A 27,147-nucleotide genomic window follows, 5' to 3' on the forward strand; every position below is an offset into this window, starting at 1 on the left:
ACTCAGGAGACAGCTGTGTCATCAACCTGCCAGATGACCGTGGGCAGCAGTGAAGCTTTCTGAGGATCTGATTCTTCATTTATACCTTGAGTATAATTACCCCAGTCTTCTTCCTCTCACAGGGTGTTGTGAGGGCTAAAGGGCTGTAAGTACTTCGAAGAGTTTAAATTACCTCACACATGAGAAATGTTCATTAGACAATCTGAACTGGAGTGTTTGGGATGTCTGTGGCAAAATAAATTAGAAGCTAAAGCACATCTAATAATAGGATAGTAAATCAAGGACACCTAATCACCCATCATACCATTCAGACTCATGGGAGCTGGAGCTTTCTGAGAGGAGCTTTTTCCCCATCCTGAGTATGAGACTAAAAAAGACATTATGAAGGAGGTTTGAAGAGAGGTGTATTTTCTTTAAAAGAGATTACTTCCACCATCTCTACTCACATGACTATTCAGTTCACCTCATTTCTACACTGATGGGATTGTTCAACTCCCTACATTTTCCTCAGGGAAGGATGTCTGCAAATCAACCCACCATGGCTGTGAACACATTTGTGTTAATAATGGGATTTCCTACAGCTGCAAATGCTCAGAGGGATTTGTTCTAGCTGAGGACGGAAGACGGTGCAAGAGTAAGTGATCTGAACTTGGCTCTCTGCTTTAATTTGGTTTTGGAGCAACTGCTTTTTGGAGTATTTTCAGGCAACAAGTCCCTCACCTCTGCTTCTCCCATAAATATAAATGCATATGCACAAATACAGAATGGGGAAGCAAGGGCTTAACTGCAGCCTCTCTGAAAACACTTTCAGTTTTAATTGACAGTAAATTCATTATCAGCCAAGAGGCTAGGCTGATCATAGGCTGAACAGCAATGTCTGGATGAGGGAGGTGGAGACAGCTGTGCTCTGCTCTGGGCTGGAGAATTACCTTCAGTTCTGGGCATGGTACTTTAGGAGAAGAGAGATACATCAATGGTTTAAACATTAAAACACACACACACACACACACACAAAAGAGCAAAAGGAGCCTTTTTTTTTTTTTTTTTGAGACGGAGTCTTGCTGTGTCGCCCAGGCTGGAGTGCAGTGGCCGGATCTCGGCTCACTGCAAGCTCTGCCTCCCAGGTTCACACCATTCTCCTGCCTCAGCCTCCCAAGTAGCTGGGACTACAGGCGCCCACTGCCAGGCTAATTTTTTGCATTTTTAGTAGAGACGGGGTTTCACCGTGTTAGCCAGGATGGTCTCGTTCTCCTGACCTCGTGATCCACCCGCCTCAGCCTCCCAAAGTGCTGGGATTACAGGCATGAGCCACCATGCCCAGCCGCAAAAGGAGTCTTGAGAGAATTATTTTATAATCTGAGAGAAGATCTTTCTAAACATGACATGAAATTTAAAAGCCATAAAAGAAAAACAAAGGAAAATATATAGTAAGAGAGTAAAGCTGTGATACCTTTTTTTAACCTATTAGTTACCAGAGATCAAAAAGTTTGATTCCTTATGTTGGCAAAGGTATATTGTAGTAGGGAATGATAAATGGATCAGTGGGTTTCTGAATTGGTATAACCTTTCAGAGGGCAATTTGGCAATGTTATGAATCCAGTTCCACTTCTAGAAGTTTATCTTACAGATATGTGCATGTTTACAAAGCCATGTATACAAGGATATTTTATACAGCACTATTTGTAGCAGCAAAAACTGGAAACAAGCTAAATGATCACCCATGAGCCTGGCTGAATAAATTAAGGCACATCTATGTAATAAAAGATGACGCAGCTGTTAAAATAACAAGCAGCTCTGGATGTATCCCCAAGATATTTTAAGTGAAAAAAGCATGGTGCTGAATGTTTTTTATAGTTTGTTACCATCGATATATTTTGTAAAACACTCTAACATACAGTCTCTCTTTCTCTATATATACGTGTGTGTATACCATTATAACATATATAATGTGTATACCCTTATACACACACACACACACACACACACACACACCCTTTTTCTAATATTTTTTGTTCCAAATGCATGTATTATTTTTTAGAAAAAAAATAAGATAAATACGATTTAGAAATAAGAATCATGATCTTGTGAGGAAGTTCAGTATTAAGCAGAAAAAAATTAGGAAACTGGGGATCTTTGTAGAAAAATCTTTTGAGGTACTAAATACCAACGTGACTGTCATCTCACTCATGATTTGTATGATACCCCACCCCACCCCACCCTACCCCGGAAAGAAAGGACACTGGGAGAAGCTACAGCTCAGCACGAGGACAAAGAAGCTTTCTACCAAGGAAGCTGCATGTCTAATTAGTTCAGCACATAAGCTTCAGCTCAGACAGATCTGGATTTGAACCCTGATTCATACTACCTGTGTGACCTTGGTCAAATTATTTAACCTCAGCCAGGCACTGTGGCTCACGCCTGTAATCCCAGCACTTTGAAAGGCCAAGGCGGGCAGATCACTTGAGACCAGGAGTTCGAGACCAGCCTGGCCAACATGACGAAACCCTGTTTCTATTAAAAATATAAAAATTAGCTGGGTGTGGTGGCATGCATCTATAATCCCAGCTACTGGAGTGGCTGAGGCAGGAGAATTGCTTGAACCTGGGAGGCAGAGGTTGCAGTGAGCCAAGATCACGCCATTGCTCTCCAGCCTGGGCAACAGAGCAAGACTCCATCTCAAAATAAATAAATAAATAAACAAACAAACAAAAATTAGTCAGGTGTGGTGGCATGCACCTATAATCCCAGCTACTTGAGAGGCTGAGGCCAGGAGATGGAAGTTGCAGTGAGCCAAGATCATGCCACTGCACTCCAGCCATGGTGACAGAGCAGGGCTCTGTCTCAAAAAAAAAACAACAAAAAAACCAAATTATATAACCTCTCTGAGTCCCAGTTTCCCCATCTATAAAATGAGGATGATACCTCACAAAGCCATCACAAGGAATACATGAGATCATGTATCCAAAGGTGCTGAACAGCCGGGTGTGGTGGCTCACGCCTGTAATCCCAGCACCTTGGGAAGCTGCAGTGGGAGGATCGCTTGAGCTCAGAAGTTCAAGACCAGTCTGGGCAACATGGTGAAACCCTGTCTCTACAAAAATTAGAAAAATTAGCTGGTTGTGGTGGTCCCAGCTACTAGGGAGGCTGAGGTGGGAAGATCACCTGAGTGCAGGAGATTGAGGCTACAGTGAGTTGTGATTGTGCCACTTCACTCTAGCATGGGTGGCACAGTGAGACCCTGTCTCAAAAAAAAAATTTTTAATAAAAAATAAATAAAGGTGTTGAGCCCAGTGCTGACACACACTAAGTGCTCAAAAACTGATCACTATTACTATTCACAATAGCAAAGACGTGGAATCAACCCAAAATGCCCATCAATGATAGACTGGATAAAGAAAATGTGATGTATATACACCATGGAAGACTATGCAGCCATGAAAATAAATGAGATCATGTCCTTTGCAGGGACGTGGGTGGAATTGGAAGCCATTATCCTCAGCAAACTAACACAGGAACAGAAAACCAGACACTGCATGTTCTCACTTATAAGTCAAGCTGAACAAAGAGAATACATGGACACAGGGAGGGGAACAACACAAACTGGGGCCTGTTGGGGGGAGTCAGGGGAGTGAGAACATCAAGATAAAAAGCTAGTGCATGTGGGGCTTAATACCTAGGTGATGGGCTGATAGGTGCAGCAAACCACCATGGCACACGTTTGCCTATGTAACAAACCTGCATGTCCTGCACATGTATCCCAGAACTTAAAATAAAATTGAATTTAAAAAACAACAGACAGGCCAGGCGCGGTGGCTTACGCCTTTAATCCCGGCACCTTGAGAGGCCGAGGCGGGCAGATCACATGAGGTCAGGAGTTCAAGACCAGCCTGGCCAACATGGTGAAACCCTGCCTCTACTGAAAATACAAAAAAATGGCCAGGTGTGGTAGCGCGTGCCTGTGGCTCTGGCTACTTGGGAGGCTGAGGCAGGAGAATCACTTGAACCCAGGAGGCGGAGGTGGCAGTGAGCCAAGATTGCGCCTCTGCACTCCAGCCTGCGCGAGAGAGCGAGATGCCATCTCAAACAACAACAACAAACAAACAAACAAGATGATCACTATTGTAATCATCAACAGCAGAAATGTCCAAAATGGGGCTTCAGTGGTAAGGTGACAATTCCTCAACAGGAGAGGCGTTGAGGCCCAGGCCGAATGGTCACTGGGTGGGGATGTTGAAAAGAAGATGTAAGCAACAGTGAGGCTGGAGTAGATGATCTTTAAAGGGCTTATCCATGCCTGAAGTTCTAGAACTTTCTGAAAGCAAGTCACAGCTCCGTTCCAGTCTTATCAACTTAACTATCAAAAAGAAAATGCCCAAGAAAAGTGGGAATTACCCTCTGGCAAAAAAATAGCTAACAAGTGGGGCTGTCCTTTCTGTGTCTGAAAGCAAATATGCGGGCCCTGCTCTCCCTGATGTTTTTCCACTCTGCCTTGTTTTGTGTTCCCTGGAGAAGGCTTCTGGACCCCATTCTGTGTGTGGGGGTTGCAAGTGCTAGTTTTGTTCTGTAAGAAAAATGTGTACAGAAAAGAGGAGAAAACAGACTCACTGCTGGAAAATTATGTCAGTATTTTTGAAATCTGCTGAAGAGCCACATGCATGCTGCCTGAGTCTTTTTTTGGTTCACTTAGGAACAGACTATGGAATGTAAATGAAGCTTTGAGTTGGCCTTTTCCTCTTTCACTAATAAAAGATCGATAGGTTGAGTGATGAGGAAAAGCACTTAATGGAGAAACAAAAGAACCCAAACCCCCAACATGCTCTCTCTCTCTCTCTCTCTCTCTCACACACACACACACACACACACACACTCTCTGACATTAAGCATGTTATACTGGCCAAGCACAGAAATGGTTTTGCATGTGTGTGTCTTTACATGCTTATATTGTGCCTCACTTTGAAAGATTAAACAGTTGCTTGATATATAAAACAGAATGTTTATCACAGATTGTGGATTGTTTGAAATGAGATCATCTGGCCCAACGCAGTGGCTTACACCTGTAATCCCAACACCTTGGAGGCCAAGGCGGGTGGATCACAAGGTCAGGAGTTTGAAACCAGCTTGGCCAAGATCATGAAACCCCGTCTCTACTAAAAATACAAAAATTAGCCAGGCGTGGTGGCATGTGCCTGTAATCCCAGCTACTTGGGAGGCTGAGGCAGGAGAATCGCTTGAACCCAGGAGGCAGAGGTTGCAGTAAGCTGAGAAAGCGCCATTGTACTCTAGCCTGGGCGACACAGCAAGACACTGTCTCGAAAAAGAAAAAGAAGAAATGAGATAATCCATTTTGGATCTGTCCATTTTTCTTTTGCAGTCCTGAATAACAAAAAGCCTCTCCATACCCAAATTGCTTAACATAAAGCTTTTATTTCTGTCTTACTATCAACCATCTATTAATAGTTGCCTGAGACCGGGCACAGTGGCTCATGCCTGTAATCCCAGAACTTTGGGAGGCCGAGGCGGGTGAATCACCTGAGGTCAGGAGTTCAAGACCAGCCTAGCCAACATGGCAAAATCTCGTCTCTACTAAAAATACAAAAAAACTAGCCAGGTGTGGTAGCGTGTGCCTGTAATCCCAGCTACTCGGGAGGCTGAAGCAGGAGAATCACTTTAACCCAGGAAATGGAGGTTGCAGTGAGCCAAGATCACACCATTGTACTGCAGCCTGGGCAACAGCAAGACTCCATCTTTAAAAAAAAAAAAAAAAAAAAAAGCCTGAAAAGTTTCCATGTAAAGAATTTATGGTGATAATTTTTTGTTATTTTTTTACAGAGAGATGCAGGGTCTTGCTCTGTCACCCGGACTGGAGTGCAGTGGCACAATCATAGCTCACTGCAACCTATAATTCTTGGGCTCCAGTAATCCTTCTGCCTCAGCCTCCCAAGTAGCTAGGGCTACAGGCATGCATTACCAGCTAATTTTTTAGCCCAGCTAATTTTTCTTTTTTTAAGAGAGACAGTCACTCTGTTGCCTAGGGTGTTCTTGAACTCCTGTGCTCAAGCCATCCTCCTGCCTCCGCCTCCCAAAGTGCTGGGGATTACAGGTGTGAGCCACCGCACCAAAGCTAGTAATTATTTTGTCAGCTTTAATAGGTCAGTAGGGTACTTACACGTGTGCTACCCAATGAACATCACCTCATTCACTTAGTCTGTCACCACACATTTACTGAACACCTTTCTTGTGCCAAGTATTGGGGGGTGGGGCACAAAAATGAATGAAACACAGTCCCTGCTGAAGAGGAACTCACAGACTGGAGGAGGAAACACATCATTAAATAATTATTGTACAATGTGGAACACTATATAGAGTACATTAGATTGTATGCAACTTGGTGTCAGGAATTGTGTCTTGGTCACTATTGCAATCCTGCTACGTCCACTGCCTTGTACAAAGCAGGTCCTCAATAACTTTTTGGTTGAATAAATTAGTAGTGTTAGGGGTATATAGAAAGCAATACAAGCTGAGTTACAAGGAAGGCTCCCCGGCAGAGGTGATGGCTGAGCTGAAGAAATCTCTTTCTCCATTGACTGTCAGAATGCCAGCACTAGGGTGACGTCACCCTCCTGGAGTAAAGGTCTGGGAGTCTTTTGGGTATTGTTAGACCCTTCAGTGTACTCTACACCCAGCTCCTCCCAGACCTGTCAGTGTTCCAGGGTACAATATAGACTTGGTTTCCTAGACAATTGTACATCTGCCATTTTGCTTGTGAAAAATACTATTTTTATCAATATGACAAGCCAACCATAAAAGTATATGTGAAAATTATTGTTGCTTGTGGCCCTCCCAACACCTCATCTGTCCTGTGTATTATCTAAAGAAGAAGAAAACTGGTTCCCCAAAGTGGTTATGCCTCCAATTGAAGCATCATTTTATTCTACTCTTGTGCATAAATGATTTTTTATCATTTCTTTTTAATCAACTTTCCTTTTATAGAATGCACTGAAGGCCCAATTGACCTGGTCTTTGTGATCGATGGATCCAAGAGTCTTGGAGAAGAGAATTTTGAGGTCGTGAAGCAGTTTGTCACTGGAATTATAGATTCCTTGACGATTTCCCCCAAAGCCGCTCGAGTGGGGCTGCTCCAGTATTCCACGCAGGTCCGCACAGAGTTTACCCTGAGAAACTTCAACTCAGCCAAAGACATGAAAAAAGCCGTGGCCCACATGAAATACATGGGAAAGGGCTCTATGACTGGGCTGGCCCTGAAACACATGTTTGAGAGAAGTTTTACCCAAGGAGAAGGGGCCAGGCCCCTTTCCACAAGGGTGCCCAGAGCAGCCATCGTGTTCACCGACGGACGGGCTCAGGATGACGTCTCCGAGTGGGCCAGTAAAGCCAAGGCCAATGGTAATATGGGGTGGAGGTGCGGTTTACACCACTCAAGGTTCAGGTTTCTTAAACTCACTCAGTGGTCTCTGCTGGCCATAGGGGTAAGCTTCTTTGAGTATGCAGAAAGGCCTCCTGGCAACTGCCATTATACATCTTTACTACCCTGCCACCTAGAGGCCTTAAATAAAGTGGACCCCACAGGAGTTAAATAAAGTGCTCAGGAAGGAGTCTGGTGACTAGAAGGTTAGGCTAAGCTGACCACAGGCGGGTATCCTCTCCCTCTGATTTACTAGCCAGTGTGTGATCTCCAGTGTGAGAATCACCTAGAACATGCTATTCAACCACAGACATATATACAATAGTTCCAAAACACTGGTCTGGTTGCTCTAGAATCAACTGAAGAGCTTGTTAAATTGTTTCTGATGGGAACTTTTACTGATTATGTATATATATTCTTGTATTTTTTAACCAATACTTCAAGCGAACATTCTGAAAATGCAATAGCCTTAGGATGGATAATACTCTTGTGTTTGCAGGAGGCAAATTTAGCTTTTCAGAAAATCAGATGATGGAAGAGATTATGACTCTAAGCTCTTGTTGCTCAGTAAAGCCCAGCCTCTTCTCTGGGTTTTGCTGACCTGAGGGTAACTTCAGCTGCACAGATGTGAAGCGTGCTTGAGGAGTATGACCCTTGGCTAAAGGAAACCCAGAAGCTAGGATGACTGGTAGAGACAGTTTATGGTGAAGTTTCTAGATTCCTTGACGGAGGTAAGAAAAGTTGAAGTAGTGAAGTAGTTTGTTTAAAAACTGCCTTTTTTTTCCCTCTCTTTTTTTTTTTTTTTTTTTTTGAGACAGTGTCTCGCTCTATTGCCCAGGCTGGAGTACAGTGGCGCGATCTCGGCTCACTGCAAACTCCGCCTCCCGGGTTCATGCCATTCTCCTGCCTCAGCCTCCCGAGTAGCTGGGACTACAGGCGCCCGCCACCATGCCCAGCTAACTTTTTGTATTTTTAGTAGAGACGGGGTATCACCATGTTAGCCAGGATGGTCTCGATCTCCTGACCTTGTGATCCGCCCGCCTCAGCCCCACAAAGTGCTGGGATTACAGATGTGAGCCACTGCGCCCGGCCAAAAACTGCCTTCTTAAAGTACTTTTTGAGGACACACTGCTTTAGCAAGTCCTGTAAGAGGAAATAAGGTATGCACAGATCAAGGCCTCATTCAAGACTTTATGGACCCAGGGCCTAGATCAGGCCTGGCACATAGTAGATGTGTGACAACTACTTGCTGAGTGAATCAAGAAAGGAGTGAGAGTACTGGCAGTCCCATTGGTGAACTCCATTCCTCCTCACAGAAAGGCTGGTTCATATTGACATTCACTTGCTGTCTTTGTGAAGGAGGTCATTTTATTGACACTGCATACCTTCCCCTTTTTCTAGCCCGAGAGTGGTAGCCACAAATTGTCCTGCCCTGAATCATCTGGGTAGATTGTAAAACTGGCTGTTCACACTAGCCTAGATTGCTAGAGCTCATGTCAAACTCATAGGCCCCCTAGTCTGCATTCTTAAAAAGAATTAGGGGAAGCATCTTGGTCTCCAGAGACAGTAGTTAGCACTTTCATCTCACTGAAACTAATCTACCTTACCCTTTGCTCCATTTAAATGTCTCTACACATCACCCAAAGATAGGTGGTAGGAGAAACTGATGTTTATTTGATTCTTGAATCAACAAGATTTATGAGGTGGCATCCTCTTATGAATTTAACTACTCTTATGTATAGCAAACAGAATCTTAAAATAGTAGTTATCCTTTTTAGGAAGTTATGCATAAAATCACTGGGCTCCCGGACAAATATGCTGAACTTGATTATTGACCTTACACAGACTCAGAACAAGGCATCATAACTCTTGCCCCTTGTCTTGAGCCATTTTTAAGTACATTTTTAAGAATCTAGTCTAATAAATTAGCTAAAATAAGTTATCAGTGCTGAAAAATGTTTGGACTCAAGCAGAACATATTCTTATTGTGTTTTACTTTCAAATGAAGAGTATAAAGGGGAAGGGAGTCTAATGATCAGTGTAAGAAAAGCTTTTGACGCAAACGCATATCCCTGTTGAAATCTAAGGCTGATCTTGGGTTTGTTCTTTTTCCTGACTTTAGGGGTTTCCAGTGGTCTGCAGATTCTCCTTTTCAGCTTAGCACTTCCTCCCAAGGTTGTGTCGTCTTAAGAGAAGTGGGCAAAAAGCAGCTTCACTTGGCCTCAGGTCACTTACATTTCCTGTCCTGTAGCTTTGAGTAGAAACTAGGTTATTAGGTCATAAATTGACTTGATTCTTAGAATTCTTCCAGAAGAGATTCCCATTTAGCAAGCCATAAAATAGTGCTCACTTCTATGAATCCAGAAGGCTAATTCAGAGGGAAGTTGCAGATTCGTTAAATAGCCCAGCCCAGAGCTGAGAAACAGGTTAGTAGTTTAGCTCCCCAGCGTCTCCCAGATGCCTCACTTCTCTCTTGGATCCCTCCCTTTTGCTCATAGGACAAAAATTAAAATGGTAGAAAAATAAAAAGGAAGGTTGGCATGGACCTTTCAAATCACACCACTTAACATCTAACTGGCTTTGGGTGCAGTACACACAACTTCCAGACCCTGGGAACACAACTCTAACTACCTTCCTCTTAATTTTTCCTGCACCCTAGGTATCACTATGTATGCTGTTGGGGTAGGAAAAGCCATTGAGGAGGAACTACAAGAGATTGCCTCTGAGCCAACAGACAAGCATCTCTTCTATGCTGAAGACTTCAGCACAATGGATGAGATAAGTGAAAAACTCAAGAAAGGCATCTGCGAAGGTACTATAGCTTACGCAAAGACCTTCGCAGACAGGGCAGCATGAACTCTTTTTTTTTTTTTTTTTTTTGAGATGGAGTCTCTGTCACCCAAGCTGGAGTGCAGTGGCACAATCTCAGCTCACCACAACCTCCGCCTCCTGGGTTCAAGTGATTCTCATGCTTCAGCCTCCCGAGAAGCTGGGATTACAGGCACCCACCACCACACCCAGCTAATTTTTGTATTTTTAGTAGAGATGAGGTTTCACCATGTTGGCCAGGCTGGTCTCGAACTCCTGACCTCAAGTGGTCCACCCACCACAACCTCCCAAAGTGCTGGGATTACGAGCGTGAGCCACCATGTCCGGCCCATACAAACCCTTTACTGATAAATTCTCAACCAAAAAAAGTGTCTCCTTCATGGGCAGGACCAGCAATGCCTAGAAACAGTACAAAAAGAAGGGCTGGGCACCATGGCTCCCGTCTGTAACCCAAGCATTTTGGGAGGCTGCGGTGGGAGGATTACTTGAGTCCAGGAGTTCAAGACCAGTTTGGGCAACAAAAGTAAAACCCTTTAGGAAACAAAGTCTCTGAAAAAAAAATTTTAAATTAGCTAGGCATGATGGCACACACCTGTAGTCTCAGCTACTTGGGAGACTGAGGAGGGAGGATCGTTTGCGCCCTGGAGGTCATGGCTTCAGTGAGCCATGATTGCGCCACTGCACTCCAACCTGGGTGACAAAGCAAGACCCTGTCTCAAAAAAAAAAAAAAAAAAGATGGGAACAGGGGAGGCGGGAAAGAAAAAAATAATAGCTACCATTGTTTGAGCCCTTGCTCTGCGCCAAGCAGTGTAATAAGTGTTTTGACATACCAGCATGCTTCATCCTCACAAACACCCTAGAGAAATGATCATTTAACTAAAAATCAATTATTATATAAATCAGGAGAGCTGAGGTGCAATTTCAGAACATACCTATAATTGAAGTGGAAAGGGACATAGTTCTTCCAAGCCCACTGTTAAAATTAATGCCTTTCTGCGTGGACTATTTGTTTACAGAATATCAGACTGCCCTTTAGACTTTAGATTTTTGTTCTGCATGCTTTTCTCCAGTTTACTAAGTGTGCCAGGTATGCTTACGGATAGCAGTTCTGCCCATTTTTCCTTGTAATCATGTCCCCGGTTCAGCAGTTAGATCCTAGTCTAGGTGCTGTGTCTTACCCCTCTAGGGAAAGAACTCTTGAGATGAGGGGTAACAGGGAGGGAAGGCCTTTCAGATTTCTGTGAGTAGAGAATGTTTTGCCTCTTGATTGTTTCATTCAAGTTGAAATGCCTCAAGTAGAGCTGCTGCCAGTGCAACTAAAATCCCTCAACAACTTCACCTTTTTTCCTGCCCTACTTTCTAGACATGACCTTTTTGGGAGCATTCTTAAGTAAGATGTACTTAAGGGGTCCAAGCTTCTCTTACGAGAGAGAATTGCCCTAGAGTGGTCATAGGTATCATGGTAATCAACTGCTTTTTTGAATCTTTGGTGTTACCAAACAAAACCAAAAGACCTTAGGTTATGGCAGGTAGGTAAGGAGGTGGTCTGGGACCAGCTTCCTGAAGAACACACACATGCCTGTGGACAACCGTCACTCCTTTTGGTCATCTTTTTCTGCTCAGCTCTAGAAGACTCCGATGGAAGACAGGACTCTCCAGCAGGGGAACTGCCAAAAAGGGTCCAACAGCCAACAGGTACAGTTTTTAAGGCAGTGTTTTTAGAAATGTTGGTGGGTGCTTCTACCATGGTTTCCCTCCAGATAAAACTTGTGAAGAAGTGAATGTAAGTATGTTCAAATTATAATTAAGGCCTTTTTTCCCTCAAAAAGATAGTTAACTTTTACTCTTACATTAAGCCATATTTGGTAACTAGCATCGTTTCAGGTGACAGTGTTTTTGTTGTTGTTGTTGTTTTGAGACAGAGTTTCATTCTGTTGCCCAGGCTGGAGTGCAGTGGTACAATTTTGGCTCACTGCAACCTCCACCTCCTGGGCTCAAGTGATTCTCCTGCCCCAGCCTCCCGAGTAGCTGGGACTACAGGCGCCTGCCACCATGCCTGGCTAGTTTTGTATTTTTAGTAGAGACAGGGTTTTACCATGTTGGCCAGGCTGGTCTTGAACTCCTGACCTCAAGTGATCCACCCACTTTGGCCTCCCAAAGTGCTGGGATTACAGGCATGAGCCACTGCGCCTGGCTGTGTTTGGCTTTTTGCTGTTTTTTTATTTGTTTTTTTAATAACGATGTTTACTCCACTAAGGTAACAGTCTTTTTGCTTCATTATGTCCCAAAGTAAAGCTCGGCACCAAGTGCTAGGAATACCAAGTACCTTACTCTGCTGATGGCTGTTTTATAACCAAAAGCGTTAAGCAGGTTTGATTGCAGTTTTCTTTCTCTTTACAGAATCTGAGCCAGTCACCATAAATATCCGAGACCTACTTTCCTGTTCTAATTTTGCAGTGCAACACAGATACCTGTTTGAAGAAGACAATCTTTTACGATCTACACAAAAGCTTTCTCATTCAACAAAACCTTCAGGTAATTCAAAGTAAAATATTACTATAAGATAATTTCAGCCTTTCAGCTTGCCAACAACCTTAGCTTAGAAGGAAAGAAGGAAGTAGGAAATGGTATAGAGGAAAAGAGAAGAAAGAGCTTAAGTAAAATGAGAACTGAAACATAAACTAAAAGAAACTGGAGCAGTGTTCCTCACTAATCCACAGTGAGGGCCACTTCCAGTGTTGGAAGCATATACAGTGCTTTCCTGGTATTACTTTACTGGATCTGGCTGCATGGAAAAAGTGGAACATGTCTTTCATTATGGTTTCCTCCATATGCTGATTCATTCCTATTATTATGTGTCTGGGAAGTCTGGTGGATTCTAGAGGTGAACACTTTCCATCTGCTTTCTCAGGAAGCCCGTTGGAAGAAAAACACGATCAATGCAAATGTGAAAACCTTATAATGTTCCAGAACCTTGCAAACGAAGAAGTAAGAAAATTAACACAGCGCTATATCCTTTTCTTGTATTAGGCTTCTGTATGGAATGCAAAGAATATTATCAAAACTTCACACACACTCTATGTAGGTTTTATCAACTGAAGTCAATCCCGTGAAGTCACAAAGAACAGTGAACTCCAGGAAAGGCTTTTTGCTTTAAAAAGCAGCCTGACAGGTGTTTGAGAGCCAAGGGCAGGCCAAGCTTAGTAGCAACAGTCAAGCACTTAGTTGCCATCGGCCCTTCTAGGGGGCTTAGCAAGAAGGCCTGTCAGTCAGCATACAAAGTAAGGAAAAGAGACTGACCTAACTCCCTCTCTGCTAGGAGGGTATGTAGGACATGAATGAGGTCTGAAGTGCATCAAAGGTACAGCAAGTATAGGCAAAGAATGTTGTAGAATGAAGAGGTTTCAAACTCAGTCTAAACTCCAAACTTTTCCTTTAGCCCAAAGGAACACCACAGCCACATACGGATTCAGTGTGTGTAGTTTCTGGAGGACAGGGGTGGTTTTTTTTTTCCTTGGCAGCAGAGATCTTCTCTTATCAGCACTCTAAAAAAATGAAACATTCCACCAAGGGAACAGCAGGATCCAGTGATTCATTAAAACAATATTACAAATGAAAGGAATGCTTGGTGATAATAAAGAAAAGAGGATTCAGTGCTTTTGCATATTGAACACCCTGCCAAATGCTCTAAACTAAAAATTACAGTAAGCGTACTAAAGCTGTCTGATATCTCAAGTGCATCAACTAGTCTACAGGGAAATGGCTTAATTCTGAACTATCTATCTCTGTGCCAATGGGCTTATGTAATAAGGAACAACAGCATAGAGCAATTCCATTTCTGAAAGTTGGAAATATGCTCCCTCAAGTAAAATGAAATAATCTTCCTGAGAGTGGTTAATATACATTGACGAATCTGGGCTCTCATTCTGCCCTCAAGTGGGCAGATAGAGGGTATTGAGGAGCTTACAGGGTAGACCAATACCTATTCTAATGCCCTTTTCCACTCGCTTGCCTGTCTCACCCCAAAGTTCTACTCACAAGAGACTAAAGAAGGTATATTTTTACATAGGTCAGAATTCCTCAAAACTGTGGCCTTATGTGGCATCATGGTGAAAACTCCCTATCTCCCTTTGCTTCTGACTTCGTATCTTACTTTCCAAGGTTGAATTCTTTCATTGTCTTCTCTTCACCACATTCTCAATATTATCAATTCTGGCTCCTAGCAGTGTGCTATGGCAAACTAATTTACAAGCATTAAGGGTGGAAGTGGAATTACAATTAAAAAAAAAAAAAAAAAGACTGCAGCTGGGTGCTGTGGCTCACACCTGTAATCCAAGCACTCTGGGAGGCCAAGGTGGCCTTGCTTGAGCTCAGGACTTCGAGATCAGCCTGGGCAACATAGGGAGGCCTTGTCTCTAAAAATTAATAAATAAAATAAATAAGGCTGGGCGCAGTGGCTCACGCCTGTAATCCCAGCACTTTGGGAGGCCGAGGCAGGCAGATTACCTGAGGTGGGAAGTTCGAGACTAGCCTGGCCAACGTGGAGAAACCCTGTCTCTACTAAAAATACAACAAAATTAGCCGGGCGTGGTGGCGCATGCCTGTAATCCCAGCTACTCGGGAGGCTGAGGCAGGAGAATCACTTGAATCCTGGAGGTGGAGGTTGCAGTGAGCCAAGATCGCACCATTGCACTCCAGCCTGGGCAACAAGAGTGAAACTCTGTCTCAAAAAAAGAGAAGAAAAAAAAAACAAAAATAGAATTAAAATTAAAAAGACAAATTCACACTGAGCTATCTGGCTTTGATGATGTTTTTAAAAAAACGCAAAATATTTGTCTTAACAGAAATGTTAAATGAGTTCTATAAATTTACAAGTCAGGGTTTTAAAATACTCGACAGAAATGGGGGAAAAAAACCCAAAACCTTTTCTATTTCAGAAGCCAAAATTTTACATGGATAAATCAAGTTATATTTAAATGTAAATAAAAATAGACAATTCTTCATCTTCCTTAATTTGAGATTTACTAGAAGAAATGACACAGAGAATGGAAGCCCTGGAAAATCGCCTGAGATACAGATGAAGATTAGAAATCGCAACACGTTTGTAGTTATTGTATCAAGGATTACAATGAAAGCAGTGCAGAGCCCCAAAGCGCAGGCTATTGTTAAATCAATAATGTTGTGAAGTAAAACAATCAGTACTGAGAAAGCTGGTTTGCCATAGAACAAAGACAAGAAGTAGACACTAACTTGTATAAATTTATCTAGGAAAAAAATCCTTCAGAATTCTAAGATGAATTTACCAGGTGAGAATGAATAAGCTATGCAAGGCATTTTGTAATATACTGTGGACACAACTTGCTTCTGCCTCGTCCTGCCTTAGTGTTGCAGTCTCATTTGACTATACGATAAAGTTTGCACAGTCTTACTTCTGTAGAACACTGGCCATAGGAAATGCTGTTTTTTTGTATTGGACTTTACCTTGATATATGTATATGGATGTATGCATAAAATCATACGACATGTACTTGTGGAACAAGTTGGATTTTTTATACAATATTAAAATTCACCACTTCAGAGAATGGTATTCAGTGCAAAATTCTTAGTTTAACTTTAAATGGAAGATATCTATATATGAGAAACGGCAAATTAGCCTATGAAAAAAATGCTGAATCTCATTAGTAATCAGGAAAATGCAGGTTAAAACAATACCATTTTTCACCCATCAGCTTAGCAAAAATGAGGATTTTTTTAAACAAGTGTTGGTGAGGATGTGGAAATGTGAGGCTCTTCTAAGAATGTAAATGGAGCCGGGCATGGTGGCTCAAGCCTGTAATCCCAGCACTTTGGGAAGCCAAGACGGGCGGATCACGAGGTCAGGAGATCGAGACCATCCTGGCTAACCCGATGAAACCCCGTCTCTACTAAAAAACACAAAAAACTAGCCGGGCGTGGTGGTGGGCGCCTGTAGTCCCAGCTACTTGGGGGGCTGAGGCAGGAGAATGGCGTAAACCCAGGAGGCGGAGCTTGCAGTGAGCTGACATCCAGCCACTGCACTCCAGCCTGGGCAACAGAGTGAGACTCCCTCTCAAAAAAAAAAAAAAAAAAAAGAATGTAAATGGCACTCTTTGTCGAGTAAGTCTATTGACATCTCATAAAACTGAAAATGCACACAACCCTGTAAATCTAGCAACTGCACTCAGTTATCTAACTAGATGATTTCAGCACATACATACAAAGAGGCCTGTATAAGAATGTCACTAGACTCTGTAAAAGCAAAAAACAGGCCGGGCGCGGTGGCTCAAGCCTGTAATCCCAGCACTTTGGGAGGCCGAGGCGGGCGGATCACGAGGTCAGGAGATCGAGACCATCCTGGCTAATATGGTGAAACCCCGTCTCTACTAAAAATACAAAAAAACTAGCCGGGCGTGGTGGCGGGCGCCTGTAGTCCCAGCTACTCGGAGGCTGAGGCAGGAGAATGGCCTGAACCTGGGAGGCGGAGCTTGCAGTGAGCCGAGATCGCGCCACTGCACTCCAGCCTGGGTGACACAGCGCGAGACTCCGTCTCAAAAAAAAAAAAAAAAAAAAAAAGCAAAAAACAAGGAACAACTTAAACATCATCAGAAGGGAAACTGATAAACTCTGGTGTACTCCATACCACAGAAATACAACACCACATGTACAAGAATGTGCTACATCTACACAAACAGTCAAACTCAAAACAAAAATGACTTTTAAAAGAATGACAATGTTTAGCACACCATTCCTGAAAATTAAAAAAAATCAAAAATGTCACTAGTTGTTCAAAGATATGTAAATATGTATATGTAAGTATAGGAAATGTTCTAAAAGGATATACCTAAATTGAGAAAATAGAGAAGTGAAAATAGGGCCAAAGACTTCAACTTTATCAACTCAAGAAGGAACTTATAGCAAGAAACACCCTAAGTGGGAGATTCAATAAGAAACGAAGATAGCCAAAATGACATCCTTTCCATGGAAGTCACTGTATTTTAGAGTCCAAATGATGCTTTACAAACAAGACATGTTGAATAAGCTTATGTTTACATATTTAAAGACAAGTATTTCCATTAGAGTGTCCTCTTAAGGGACAGTGCAGGAGAATTGGAAGACCATCTCCTAGGCCTCGACTTTATCTGAAAATCATGATTCTTTCTGGGTATAGAAGTTTTGATTCAAAGTATTAAACCTTTAGTTTATATTACATTTGAGTAATCCATTTGACCCTGAAAACACAAGTTTTCATTAGGAAGTAATACTGGTTTGGGTTGACATTACTTTTGAGGTAGTCATGCATCACTTAATGATGGGATACGATCTGAGAAATGTCATGTTAGGTCATTTCATCATTGTGTGAACATCAGAGTGCACTTAGAAAAACCTAGATGGGGCCGGGCACGGTGGCTCACACCTGTAATCCCAGCACTTTGGGAGACTGAGGCGGGTGGATCACGAGGTCAAGAGATTGAGACCATCCTGGCTAACACAGTGAAACTCTGTTTCTACCAAAAATACAAAAAGTTAGCTGGGCGTGATGGCAGGCGCCTGTAGTCCCAGTTACTCAGGAGGCTGAGCTTGCAGTGAGCCGAGATCGGGCCACTGCACTCCAGCTTGTGGGACAGAGCAAGACTCCGTGTCAAAAAAAAAAAAAAACCAAACAAACAAAAGAAAAACCTAGATGGGTATCCCACTACACACCTAGGCTATGTTATATACCCTATTGCCCCTAGACTACAAACCTGTACATCATGTTACTGAATACGGTAGGCAACTGTAAAACAATGGTGTTTCATCTAAACACAGAAAAGGAACTTTTCAGCCTTATTATAATCTTATGGGATCACTGTTGTATATGCCATCCATCACTGGTGCATGACTGTTGTGTATGCAGTCATTATGTGGTGCATGACTATCAGTTCTGGCATTGCTGCCAAGGTGGCTCAATTCTACTTTACTCTCTGTTGTGTTCAGGCTCCACCTAGTGGCTCAAAAGACTGCCTCCTCCTTTTCAGCAATTAAATACCTTTGAACCTAACATTTTCTCTCTCTGCCATGAGAATTTTTTTTTTTTTTTAAGCTATTAAACACATTTCTCCTGGGGGAAGAAAAACCTCATGGCAAAAAAAGAAAAAAAAAAGCCTCCAACCAAGGCATTAAAATCTACAGATTAATACAAGATACTTAACTTGAAGATTGTCTAAAATATTATTTCTCAATTTTCCTTGTTTTTGCCACTTGTACATCTCAGTGTAAGGGTTCTGCATTCCATTTGCATCACTTATTGGATTTCATCTGCAAAATAAGGCTAATAATAATATTGAGTGGTCAGAGGACTAAATGAGTTAACATACACACTATTTTGTAAGGTACTTAAAACTTTTATTATTTATTTTTTGAGATGGAGTCTCGCTCTTTCAGCTAGGCTAGAGTGCAGTGGCGTGACCTTGGCTCACTGCAACCTCCACCTCCCAGGTTCAAGCAGTTCTCCTGCCTCAGCCTCCCAGTAGCTGGGATTACAGGCACCCGCCACCACACCTGGCTAACTTTTGTATTTTTAGTAGAGGCGGGGCTTCGCCATGTGGCCAGGCTGGTCTTAAACTCCTGACCTCAGGTGATCAGTCAGCCTCAGCCTCCCAAAGGGCTGGGATTACAGGCATGAGCCAACATACCCGACCACATTATTTATTTTTAGAGACAGGGTCTTGCTCAGTCACCCAGGCTAGAGTGAAGTGGCACCACGATAGCTCACTGTAACCTCAACCTCTTGGGCTCAAGCAATCCTCCTGCCTCAGGCACCTCAGCTGCTGGCACCACAGGCCTGTGCCACCACAATGGGCTAATGTTTTTAACTTTTTTATAGAGAACGGATCTCATTACATTGCCCAGGCTGGTCTCAAACTCCTGGCCTTAAGTGATCCTCCTGCCTCAGCCCCCCTAAGTGCTGAGATTACAGGCGTAAGCCACAGTGCTGGGCCCTAAAACATTTTAAATGTTCAGTATTAACTATTATATTTTTACTCTTTAGCAGCCAAGAGTATTGGACACAAAGATGGTGCTAGAGCTAAGTATATGTTGAGTGAATGCAAGGACAGAATAAATTCTTTGCTGACCTGAGGAAAGTAATCTGGCAGATTCCCACCCCTAAACCATCTTTTGAAGCAAACAGGCAGTAGTAAATTAAATAATGGTAAATGCATAAGAAATTTAAGAACTACTATTAACAAACTACTGAACTAGAAAGGCACAAGCGTATCAATAAGAGAATTAAGTAAATGTTTAAGCCCTAGTAGTCATTAACCACTCTAATTTTTGATAAGTGACACAAAGTTGAATACCTTGAGTCCCTCTCCTGCAGAATCTTAGTTAGAGAGAGGTAATCAATGCCATAAAAAAAGGTTCTAAGGTAACTCAGAAGCACCTGTTTTAGACTGGGTGCTAGGCTGACCCTCAGAACAAGCACAGGTAAGCCCAGAAAAGGGAGGAATGGGGGAAGGAAACCAGATTCCACTGCAGGTGAAGGGAGTAGCAAGTCTAAGTAGTAGTTGGTAGGTGGAAGACAGGGGATGGAAAACTTTTCCATGACACAGATGATTATCTTCCAGACAACCCAACTATTAATAGTTGTATTCATAATCAGCCTAAAATTTGGTTTCTTCTCTACATTCCTTTTGCTCCTGCCACCATCCCATACCAACTGCAATTCTTAACACATTCTACAATATCCAACCTCTTCTTTCAGATTTCTATTTCCATATCTAAGAGTTCAGCAGAGGTATGGAGTAAATCCAATTGGCTGGAATTTCCTACAATCCTCTGAATATTAGAGCTACCCAAACACACTGCTTTCATTATAATCAGAAAAGAAAATTGAAATGTCACCCTACACTTTCCCAGATCTTCCTGGTCAGTGTCACTTTCTCTCTTACAGCAGTTTAAGCGCACTTAATCAAAGGTAACATAGGCCAGAATGAGTGAGGAATGTTTCCTATCTACTAGCTTTAAACTTCTTGTCTCTCTAAACTTTCTTGCTGAAAGAAAGAATAGTTGTGACTGCACAAAAAGAACATGTAATGAAAAGGCAAAAACCAAATGATCTTATAGCATATCATCAATAGAAGGCCCTAGAAATAATAAATTTTCTAAAAAACCATCATTCCAAAATGCCTGCAGTCAGAAAACCACAACAGAAACCACGCAAAGAAAGGGTACAACATTCTGCAATATTGTAGTCTTCAGGTCACCACCCTTTGAGAAATTCTATTCGAGCTAGTCAACCTGAAGGAAAAACTAACCCAAATAGTGTGAAAAGTCAACTTATGGGAAAAACTGACCAAGTAGATAATAAGCACACAAACTGCCTTAACCACGAGACTGAAACATTTTGAACTATGAAAACACACTATTAGAGACCAGTAGTCTGACCAAGCAATTCTTATCAAAGATTCAAATATTTTATATCACTTTGGCCACACCAGTCTCTGGATATGTAAACATGAACACCTTAGAACACTTAAAATCTTTCATATATTCAGTGACTCTTAACCAGGAGAGAAGCTAGTTTAAAAATGTGGTGACATTTGGGGGTGATTACAATGACATGGAAGGAAAACCAAGAATGAAAAATACCTGCAGAATCCACAGCCCTCCACGACAAAGAATTGTCCCATTACACAATGTCAGTAGTGCTCCCAAATTGAGAAATACTGAGTAAACGAACTGGTAAAACTACTAAAAACCAGACTCTCCAAAGTATTAATATATCCACAACCTCAGATTAACTTCGGACACAAACTAAAATCATGAGCTATTCCCTTGAAAAAAAAAACAAACTCCTAACCCCCACCTATCAAATTGGGAACATGACCCACTCAGGGCTGTTATATAGCTATTAAGAGCTGGGGTCCTCTGACTCCAAGTGCAGTAAATGCTTGATTCTCTGCATACTATTTAGAAGGCATCCTCATTTACTGTCTCACTCATCTACCATCAAAAATTGCCTGAAAGAGGGGAGGGAGAAAAGAAGGAGCAAGGAGATTGAGTCTAAAATCCAAAAGACATTGTCTTTTCTGACACTTCTGTGGCCTCCCTCCCTCAAAGCCCAGCTGACGACATAGGGCATACGTTACTAGCACCATTCAACTCTGTAAATTAATATCTTTAACTAAATCATTATTTCCCCTCAAATTAATTCCTTTGAATGTTCCAAAGGATATTAACATATGAAGGATTCCCTGGGACATACTCTTGGGGGATGCAGTATAGTTTCCAAAAATGTGAATACTTAACGTACTTCACAGTGTATCTTTTAGGAGTATATGATTTAAAACATACTTGAGCAAACATGGACTTAACTACTGATTATCTGGGATTACTCAGAAATTGTCCAAGTGCACCAACTACTTACCTTAGGAAAGATTATTCATTAAAGTAAAACTTTTCTTGACCTATGACAGCATTTTGGATGGAGAAACATTTCAGTTAATCTTTTTTAGCTACTCAGATTTGGTAAATTGCAATTCTGGCTAAATTCTGGGCATTTAACCTTGTTGCCTCCTAAACACACTCAAATATAAAATGCAAACAACGTCCTGAGAATGGTATTACAAAACTTGAGCATCCTAAAAATCTAGTACTAGAAAGGAACCCAGTGCCCTCCCTTTACAAAAACTGGGCTGGGATCGGTGGCTCATGCCTGTAATCCCAGCACTTTGGGAGGCCAAGGTAGGGGGATCATGAGGTCAGGAGACCGTGACCATCCTGGCCAACATGGTGAAACTCAGTCTCTACTAAAAAAAAAAAAAAAAAAAAAAAAAAAAGCCCGGCGTGGTGGCGTGCACCTGTAGTCCCGCTACTCAGGAGGCTGAGGCAGGAGAATCGCTTGAACCTGGGAAGCAGAAGCTGCAGTGAGCCAAGATTGCACCACTGCCTCCAAAAAGAAACAAACAACAACAGCAACAAAAAAACCCTGGAAAACAGAAATCAGGATGTGTAACTACTGAAAAGTCTTGCCACCACATCTGCCTCATCCTCTCTAATCCAACCTTCAGGAAATTGTATTGAAACAAAAATAGAGAAAAATACTGAAATAGATACAATGTTTTTAAAACAAGCAAATTTTATTAAAGGAAAATTTTGCATGGTTTACTTTTCACCAGTCTGTTCTGGCATGCTTCTAATGATGTCAGAGTCACCTAAAAAATAAAAATACAGTAATTTTACAATTTATTTAATAGCAACTGGTACCATAAAATTTCTCTACCTTTGGTTATCCCTTCTGTAGACAATGGTCTGCAAATTAGCACTGATTTTTTTTTTTTTTTTTGGAGACAGAGTCTAGCACTGTAGCCCAGGCTGGAGTGCAGTGGCGCGATCTCGACCTTGGCTCACTGCAAACTCCGCCTCCCGGGTTCACGCCATTCTCCTGCCTCAGCCTCCCGAGTAGCTGGGACCACAGGCGCCTGTCACTGCGCCTGGCTAATTTTTTGTATTTTTAGTAGAGACGGGGTTTCACCGTGGTCTCGATCTCCTGACCTCGTGAACCGCCCACCTCGGCCTCCCAAAGTGCTGGGATTACAAGCGTGAGCCACCGCGCCCGGCCAGCACTGATTTTTTGCAAAAGTTATCACATTACCTGTACTGTCATTTTTCTTAAGGTTAATCAAAGATAACCCAGAATCATAGCCATTATATGATCACACAAAACGATCATATAATAAAATTGGCTTATCACCAGCATTTATAAAACCAGACCTAGGGAAAGAACTAGGTCTGGGGACACACGCATGGTCTTAATATAGCGAATGTTTAGCCTGTCCTGACTATTACAAAATCAGAACAGCGAGAATATTCGCAGTATTCTATGAATCAAAGATTCACAATTGGAAAACAAAATGATGTAGATTTTTTGGCACTTTTTTTTTTCCTCAAGCTAATTTTACATGTCTATTCTCAGGAAGCAAGAATTACTTTCTTCCGTTTTGCCAGATTATTCTCCCCTTATAATTTCACCTTTTACCAATTCTCTAAGTCATTATTGTGCAGGTACTTCATCAAATGAAATTTATTATCTGACAGTAAAAATTTTAATTTATAATAAAGCCAATTATAATGTGTCGACATTCATAACAAATTCGCTACAAAAGACAACTACAGGATTTGCCTTGCTATATCCATATTCTATCTGAATTTAGGAACCAAAGACATTTGCGTAGTAAGAAATACTTGTCCAGACATTACATTAGAAAGGCAAAAAAAAAAAAAAAAAAAAAGACTTTATGATTTAAAAAGCATACCTGGATCAATGATAGCCAGTGTGCACACTCTGTAGTATTTTCCGCATGCTGTGCCCAGTTCAATATTATTTCCACTGTAGTGATGGACACCAGTTTTAGCCAACATTGCATAGTACTCTATTTCAGATTTCCTTTGGGAACCAAAAAAAGGCAAATAAATAAATGCAATACCAAGTGACTGACAGACTAAATGTTACTACTTCTTTTACTACTGTTAATGTTCTTAAGGCCTTCAAAAAGTAACAAAATCACATACTACCCTTAAAAACATCATATTCATTATCCAATATAAACCAACATTTATATGTATCCTTTGCAAGTGAAGGGGCAACCAGCAAATATCTACTCAACCCCTACCATGTTTAAGACAGTATTAATACTCACAGAAGACGGTAGGATGCAAATAAACAAAAGCAAAGCATTATTTGTGCAGTGGCACGATCTTGGCTCACTGCAGCTTCCACCTCCCGGGTTCAAGTGATTCTCCTGCCTTAGCCTCTCAAGTAGCTGGGATCACAGGCATGTACCACCACACCCAGCTAATTTTTTGTATTTTTGGTAGAGATGGGGTTTCACCATGCTGGCTAGGCTGGTCTCGAACTCCTGACCTCAAGGGATTTGCCCGCCTCGGCCTCCCAAAGTGCTGGAATTACAGGCATAAGCCACTGCACGCAGCCCTATTCTTTTTTTTTTTTTTTAATCTAATGAAACTGAGCCACAGAATAGTAAGTGGAGGATCCAGAATCCAAACCTTTAAAAAATAAGCCATTTCTATCACTATCCCCCATTGCCCAGAATTCTAGACAGGGAGTGACACCGTTTTAAAGTTAAAATTTCTGGCCTTATGCGTGTAATCCCAGCACTTTGGGAGGCCGGATCATTTTGAAGTCAGGAATTCCAGACCAACCTGGCCAACATGGTGAAACCCTGTCTCTACTAAAAATGCAAAATTTCAGCGTCAATTTAGTAGACACTAATGGTTTTAGGAATCGGAAAGGAGTCCTATACTATCTTGCCACTCAATTATGTAGATCCACATACCAGCAATAGTGCTACAATGTACTAGTTGAAAAAGCACCTCAAGCTGGTAGCTCACGCCTGTAATCTCATCAGTTTGACAGGCTGAGGTGGGTGGATCACCTAAGGTCACGAGTTCGAGACCAGCCTGGCCAACATGGCAAAACCCCATCTCTACTAAAAATACAAAAATTAGCCAGGCATGGTGGCAGGTGCCTGTAATCGCAGCTACTCAGGAGGCTGAGGCAGGAGAATTGCTTGAACCTGGGAGGCGGAGGTTGCAGTGAGCTTAGATCGTGCCACTGCCCTCCAGTCTGGGTGACAAGAGCGAAACTCTGGCTCAAAAAAAAAAAAAAAAAAAGCACCTCGGGCCCCACCCCAAATCCAATGAAATCAGAACTTGCATTTTAACATTACCCATGTGACTCCTTTGCACAGTGATGTTTCAGAAGCACTACTACAAAAGACAGGCTTTAAAGTTTCAAAGAATGGTTAGGGAAAAGCCCAACCCATGGGACGGGAAAGAAAGGGCCCTCCAGGCTTTGACAATAACTAGACACCCTATATAAAACGCTGTAAGCAGCTTATGCATTACCACAGAAAATTTGGTCACATGGTTTATATTCTGCAAGGTCCAAGTTTCTTTAGCTTATTTACAACACCCGCTAAGTTCAATTTCAGAACAGTGAGTCAAGCATAAACCTTGACTCAGAACTGATTTAGTGGGCTAAACTAGGTGATTCTATGATAGCCTGCAACGCCATGGCCCAGCCTCAACTTTTCTTACCTAGTTTTTTGACAATAAAACAAGTTCACACAATGAAGCATCATTAGACACCTCAAAGCTAAAAGAACCAAAAAAGCAGGACACAAAATACATGGAAAAAACAAATAATGTGTCTGTGCTTCCATCAAACCCCAATGTCCTGTTTTCACTCCTCCTGCCACACACACGTTTCTCCCCCAGAAATAAGCTCACAGAAGGGGGGCACATGATTTGGGGGTGGGTGGGGGGAGACGGCAACGAAGGGCCAAACACCACAATCGCTACCATAATTATCCTGCAAGTGTTCGAGTTCATGGTACTCAGATTATAAGTTTACACTCCTGTATATTCGTTCACGATGAATTCGCGGTACGCGACGCTCGTTCAGGTTCTTCGATTACCTCAAAGCTGGGCAGTTGTTAGCGAGAATGACCAATTTCGCTTTGCCTTGTCTGATCATCTTCAGAGTCTGCTTGTACCCCAGGACGTACTTCCCACTTTTCATAACGAGTTGGAGCCTAGAGTTGATCGACTCCAGCGACTTTTTCTACAAAGCAAACATTAAACACGGACCTAAGGGCCTCGTCTGCAACCACTTCAAAACTGGACCCAGCGTTTTGAAGCCAAGCCTCTTAACTTCCGAAGTCGAGGACCCCAAGTCATTGAGAGGGCTACTGGGATTCCCTCTGGGGCCCTCCAAATGCCAGCAGGCATGCTGTCACCCCAGTGGGCTCACATCTGCCCGCCCCGGCCGAGACATCTCTCCACGTGAATCGGCTTCCGGGCCTGGCCCGCCTCACTCACCGTCTTCTTTGCGGCCACCATCTTCCTGCCTCAGGTGCGGGACGGCCCCCAAGCTAGAAGAGACAGAGGACAGGACAGGAAGCTTAGGATCCGGAGTTCCAAATGGCAACCCGCAAAGCTCCCCGCGCTGCCTAAACCTTGGTCAGCAGGAGCCCACTCACCAAGAGCAGCCACTAAGATGGCCGGGGAGCGAGAAAGGAAGGAGTTCCCACAATGCAAAGCTCTTCACGGCAGAGCCGGAATTGCAGGACCGGAAGCGGAAACAGATCGCAAGCAGACGGGGCGGGACAAAAGGCGGAGGGCCGCTGCGGGTTGCTATTGGTACGGCTAGCTAGAATGGCTGCGGGGGCAGTACGCGGCGTCTCATACCTTTAATCCCAGCACTTCGGGAGGTCGAGGCGGGAGGATCTGTTCCGTCCAGCTCAAGGCCAGCCTGGGCAACATAGTAAGACCACCCCCGTCTCTACAAAAAATAAATAAATTAGCCGGGCGTGGTGGCGCACTCCTGTAGTCCCAGTTATTCCTAGCTCCGCCGGGGCTGAGGCGGGAGGATCGCTTGAGCTCTGTAGGTCGAGGCTGCAGTGAGCAGTGATCGCGCCACTGCACTCGGCCTGGGCGACAGAGTGAGACTCTGTCTCAAAGAAGGGAAAAAAAGAATGGCGGCGGGGGTGTTCGCTTTCCTTCTTTGCGGGCCTTTAAGCTTCTCGGCGTTGTGTTGCTGTTGGGCTTGGAGCTGCGATCTAACGAATCGAGGAGCTTAGAACCCGGAGGGAGTTGGAAAAGCAGACTGAAGGTGAGGTGGGAGGGTCGATGAGAAGAGGCTGCGGCGGCTGCGACCACGGTCTTAATGCGACTGAATTCACCTTTTCCCTGAGGCGCGGCTCTTGGAGAGCCTTGTGGATGACTCCGCTGCGCCGCAGCCCCCGCATTTACTCTCCGCTTGGTAGAAGCAGCAGTGTCCTCACCCCTGCGGTCACCCAAGTTACCTGTCCCC

At 42.9% G+C, this 27,147-nt stretch overlaps 2 protein-coding genes and 1 non-coding gene across 6 annotated transcripts in view; 1 reads left to right on the forward strand and 2 right to left on the reverse strand.

The window, feature by feature from the left end:
- Positions 1 to 15,835, forward strand: part of MATN2 (matrilin 2) — a 170,050-nt gene extending 154,215 nt beyond the window's left edge. For 2 of the 3 annotated variants that reach the window (XM_025393743.1, XM_025393745.1), the window contains 7 exons: positions 512 to 634; positions 6,991 to 7,404; positions 10,083 to 10,235; positions 11,877 to 11,948; positions 12,654 to 12,788; positions 13,165 to 13,263; positions 15,279 to 15,835. In XM_025393743.1, coding sequence (XP_025249528.1) covers positions 512 to 634; positions 6,991 to 7,404; positions 10,083 to 10,235; positions 11,877 to 11,948; positions 12,654 to 12,788; positions 13,165 to 13,263; positions 15,279 to 15,334 — 1,052 coding nt within the window. In that variant the 3' untranslated portion in view covers positions 15,335 to 15,835. The remainder of the gene's footprint in view (positions 1 to 511; positions 635 to 6,990; positions 7,405 to 10,082; positions 10,236 to 11,876; positions 11,949 to 12,653; positions 12,789 to 13,164; positions 13,264 to 15,278) is intronic. The other variant, XM_025393744.1, reaches the window with a different exon arrangement.
- A 6,517-nt stretch (positions 15,836 to 22,352) lies between these two features.
- RPL30 (ribosomal protein L30) lies at positions 22,353 to 26,393 on the reverse strand. Of its 2 annotated transcripts, XM_025393748.1 has the most exons (5): positions 26,315 to 26,393; positions 26,154 to 26,206; positions 25,751 to 25,896; positions 23,567 to 23,697; positions 22,353 to 22,465 (listed from the first exon to the last, which is right to left on the reverse strand). In XM_025393748.1, the coding sequence occupies exons 2-5, from the start codon at positions 26,172 to 26,174 to the stop codon at positions 22,416 to 22,418; spliced, it is 348 nt and encodes a 115-aa protein (XP_025249533.1). In that variant the 5' UTR covers positions 26,175 to 26,206; positions 26,315 to 26,393; the 3' UTR covers positions 22,353 to 22,415. The 2 variants fall into 2 exon arrangements, with proteins under 2 accessions (XP_025249533.1, XP_025249534.1); XM_025393749.1 differs by having other exon boundaries at positions 23,567 to 23,640; positions 26,154 to 26,358.
- LOC112630859 lies at positions 22,996 to 23,127 on the reverse strand. Its single transcript, XR_003120988.1, has one exon. It is a non-coding gene; the product is annotated as a small nucleolar RNA SNORA72 (small nucleolar RNA).
- Positions 26,394 to 27,147: the final 754 nt, after the last annotated feature.

This window comes from Theropithecus gelada, chromosome 8, assembly GCF_003255815.1.
Source record: "Theropithecus gelada isolate Dixy chromosome 8, Tgel_1.0, whole genome shotgun sequence".
Lineage (NCBI taxonomy): Eukaryota > Metazoa > Chordata > Mammalia > Primates > Cercopithecidae > Theropithecus > Theropithecus gelada.

Excerpts from the sequence above, each read along its gene's own strand:
- RPL30 (XM_025393748.1), bottom strand. The coding sequence starts at position 26,174 with ATGGTGGCCGCAAAGAAGACG. Across the intron at positions 25,897-26,153 it reads TGGTGGCCGCAAAGAAGACG|AAAAAGTCGCTGGAGTCGAT; the intron begins GTGAGTGAGGCG and ends TTTGCTTTGTAG. Across the intron at positions 22,466-23,566 it reads ACTGGCTATCATTGATCCAG|GTGACTCTGACATCATTAGA; the intron begins GTATGCTTTTTA and ends TTTATTTTTTAG.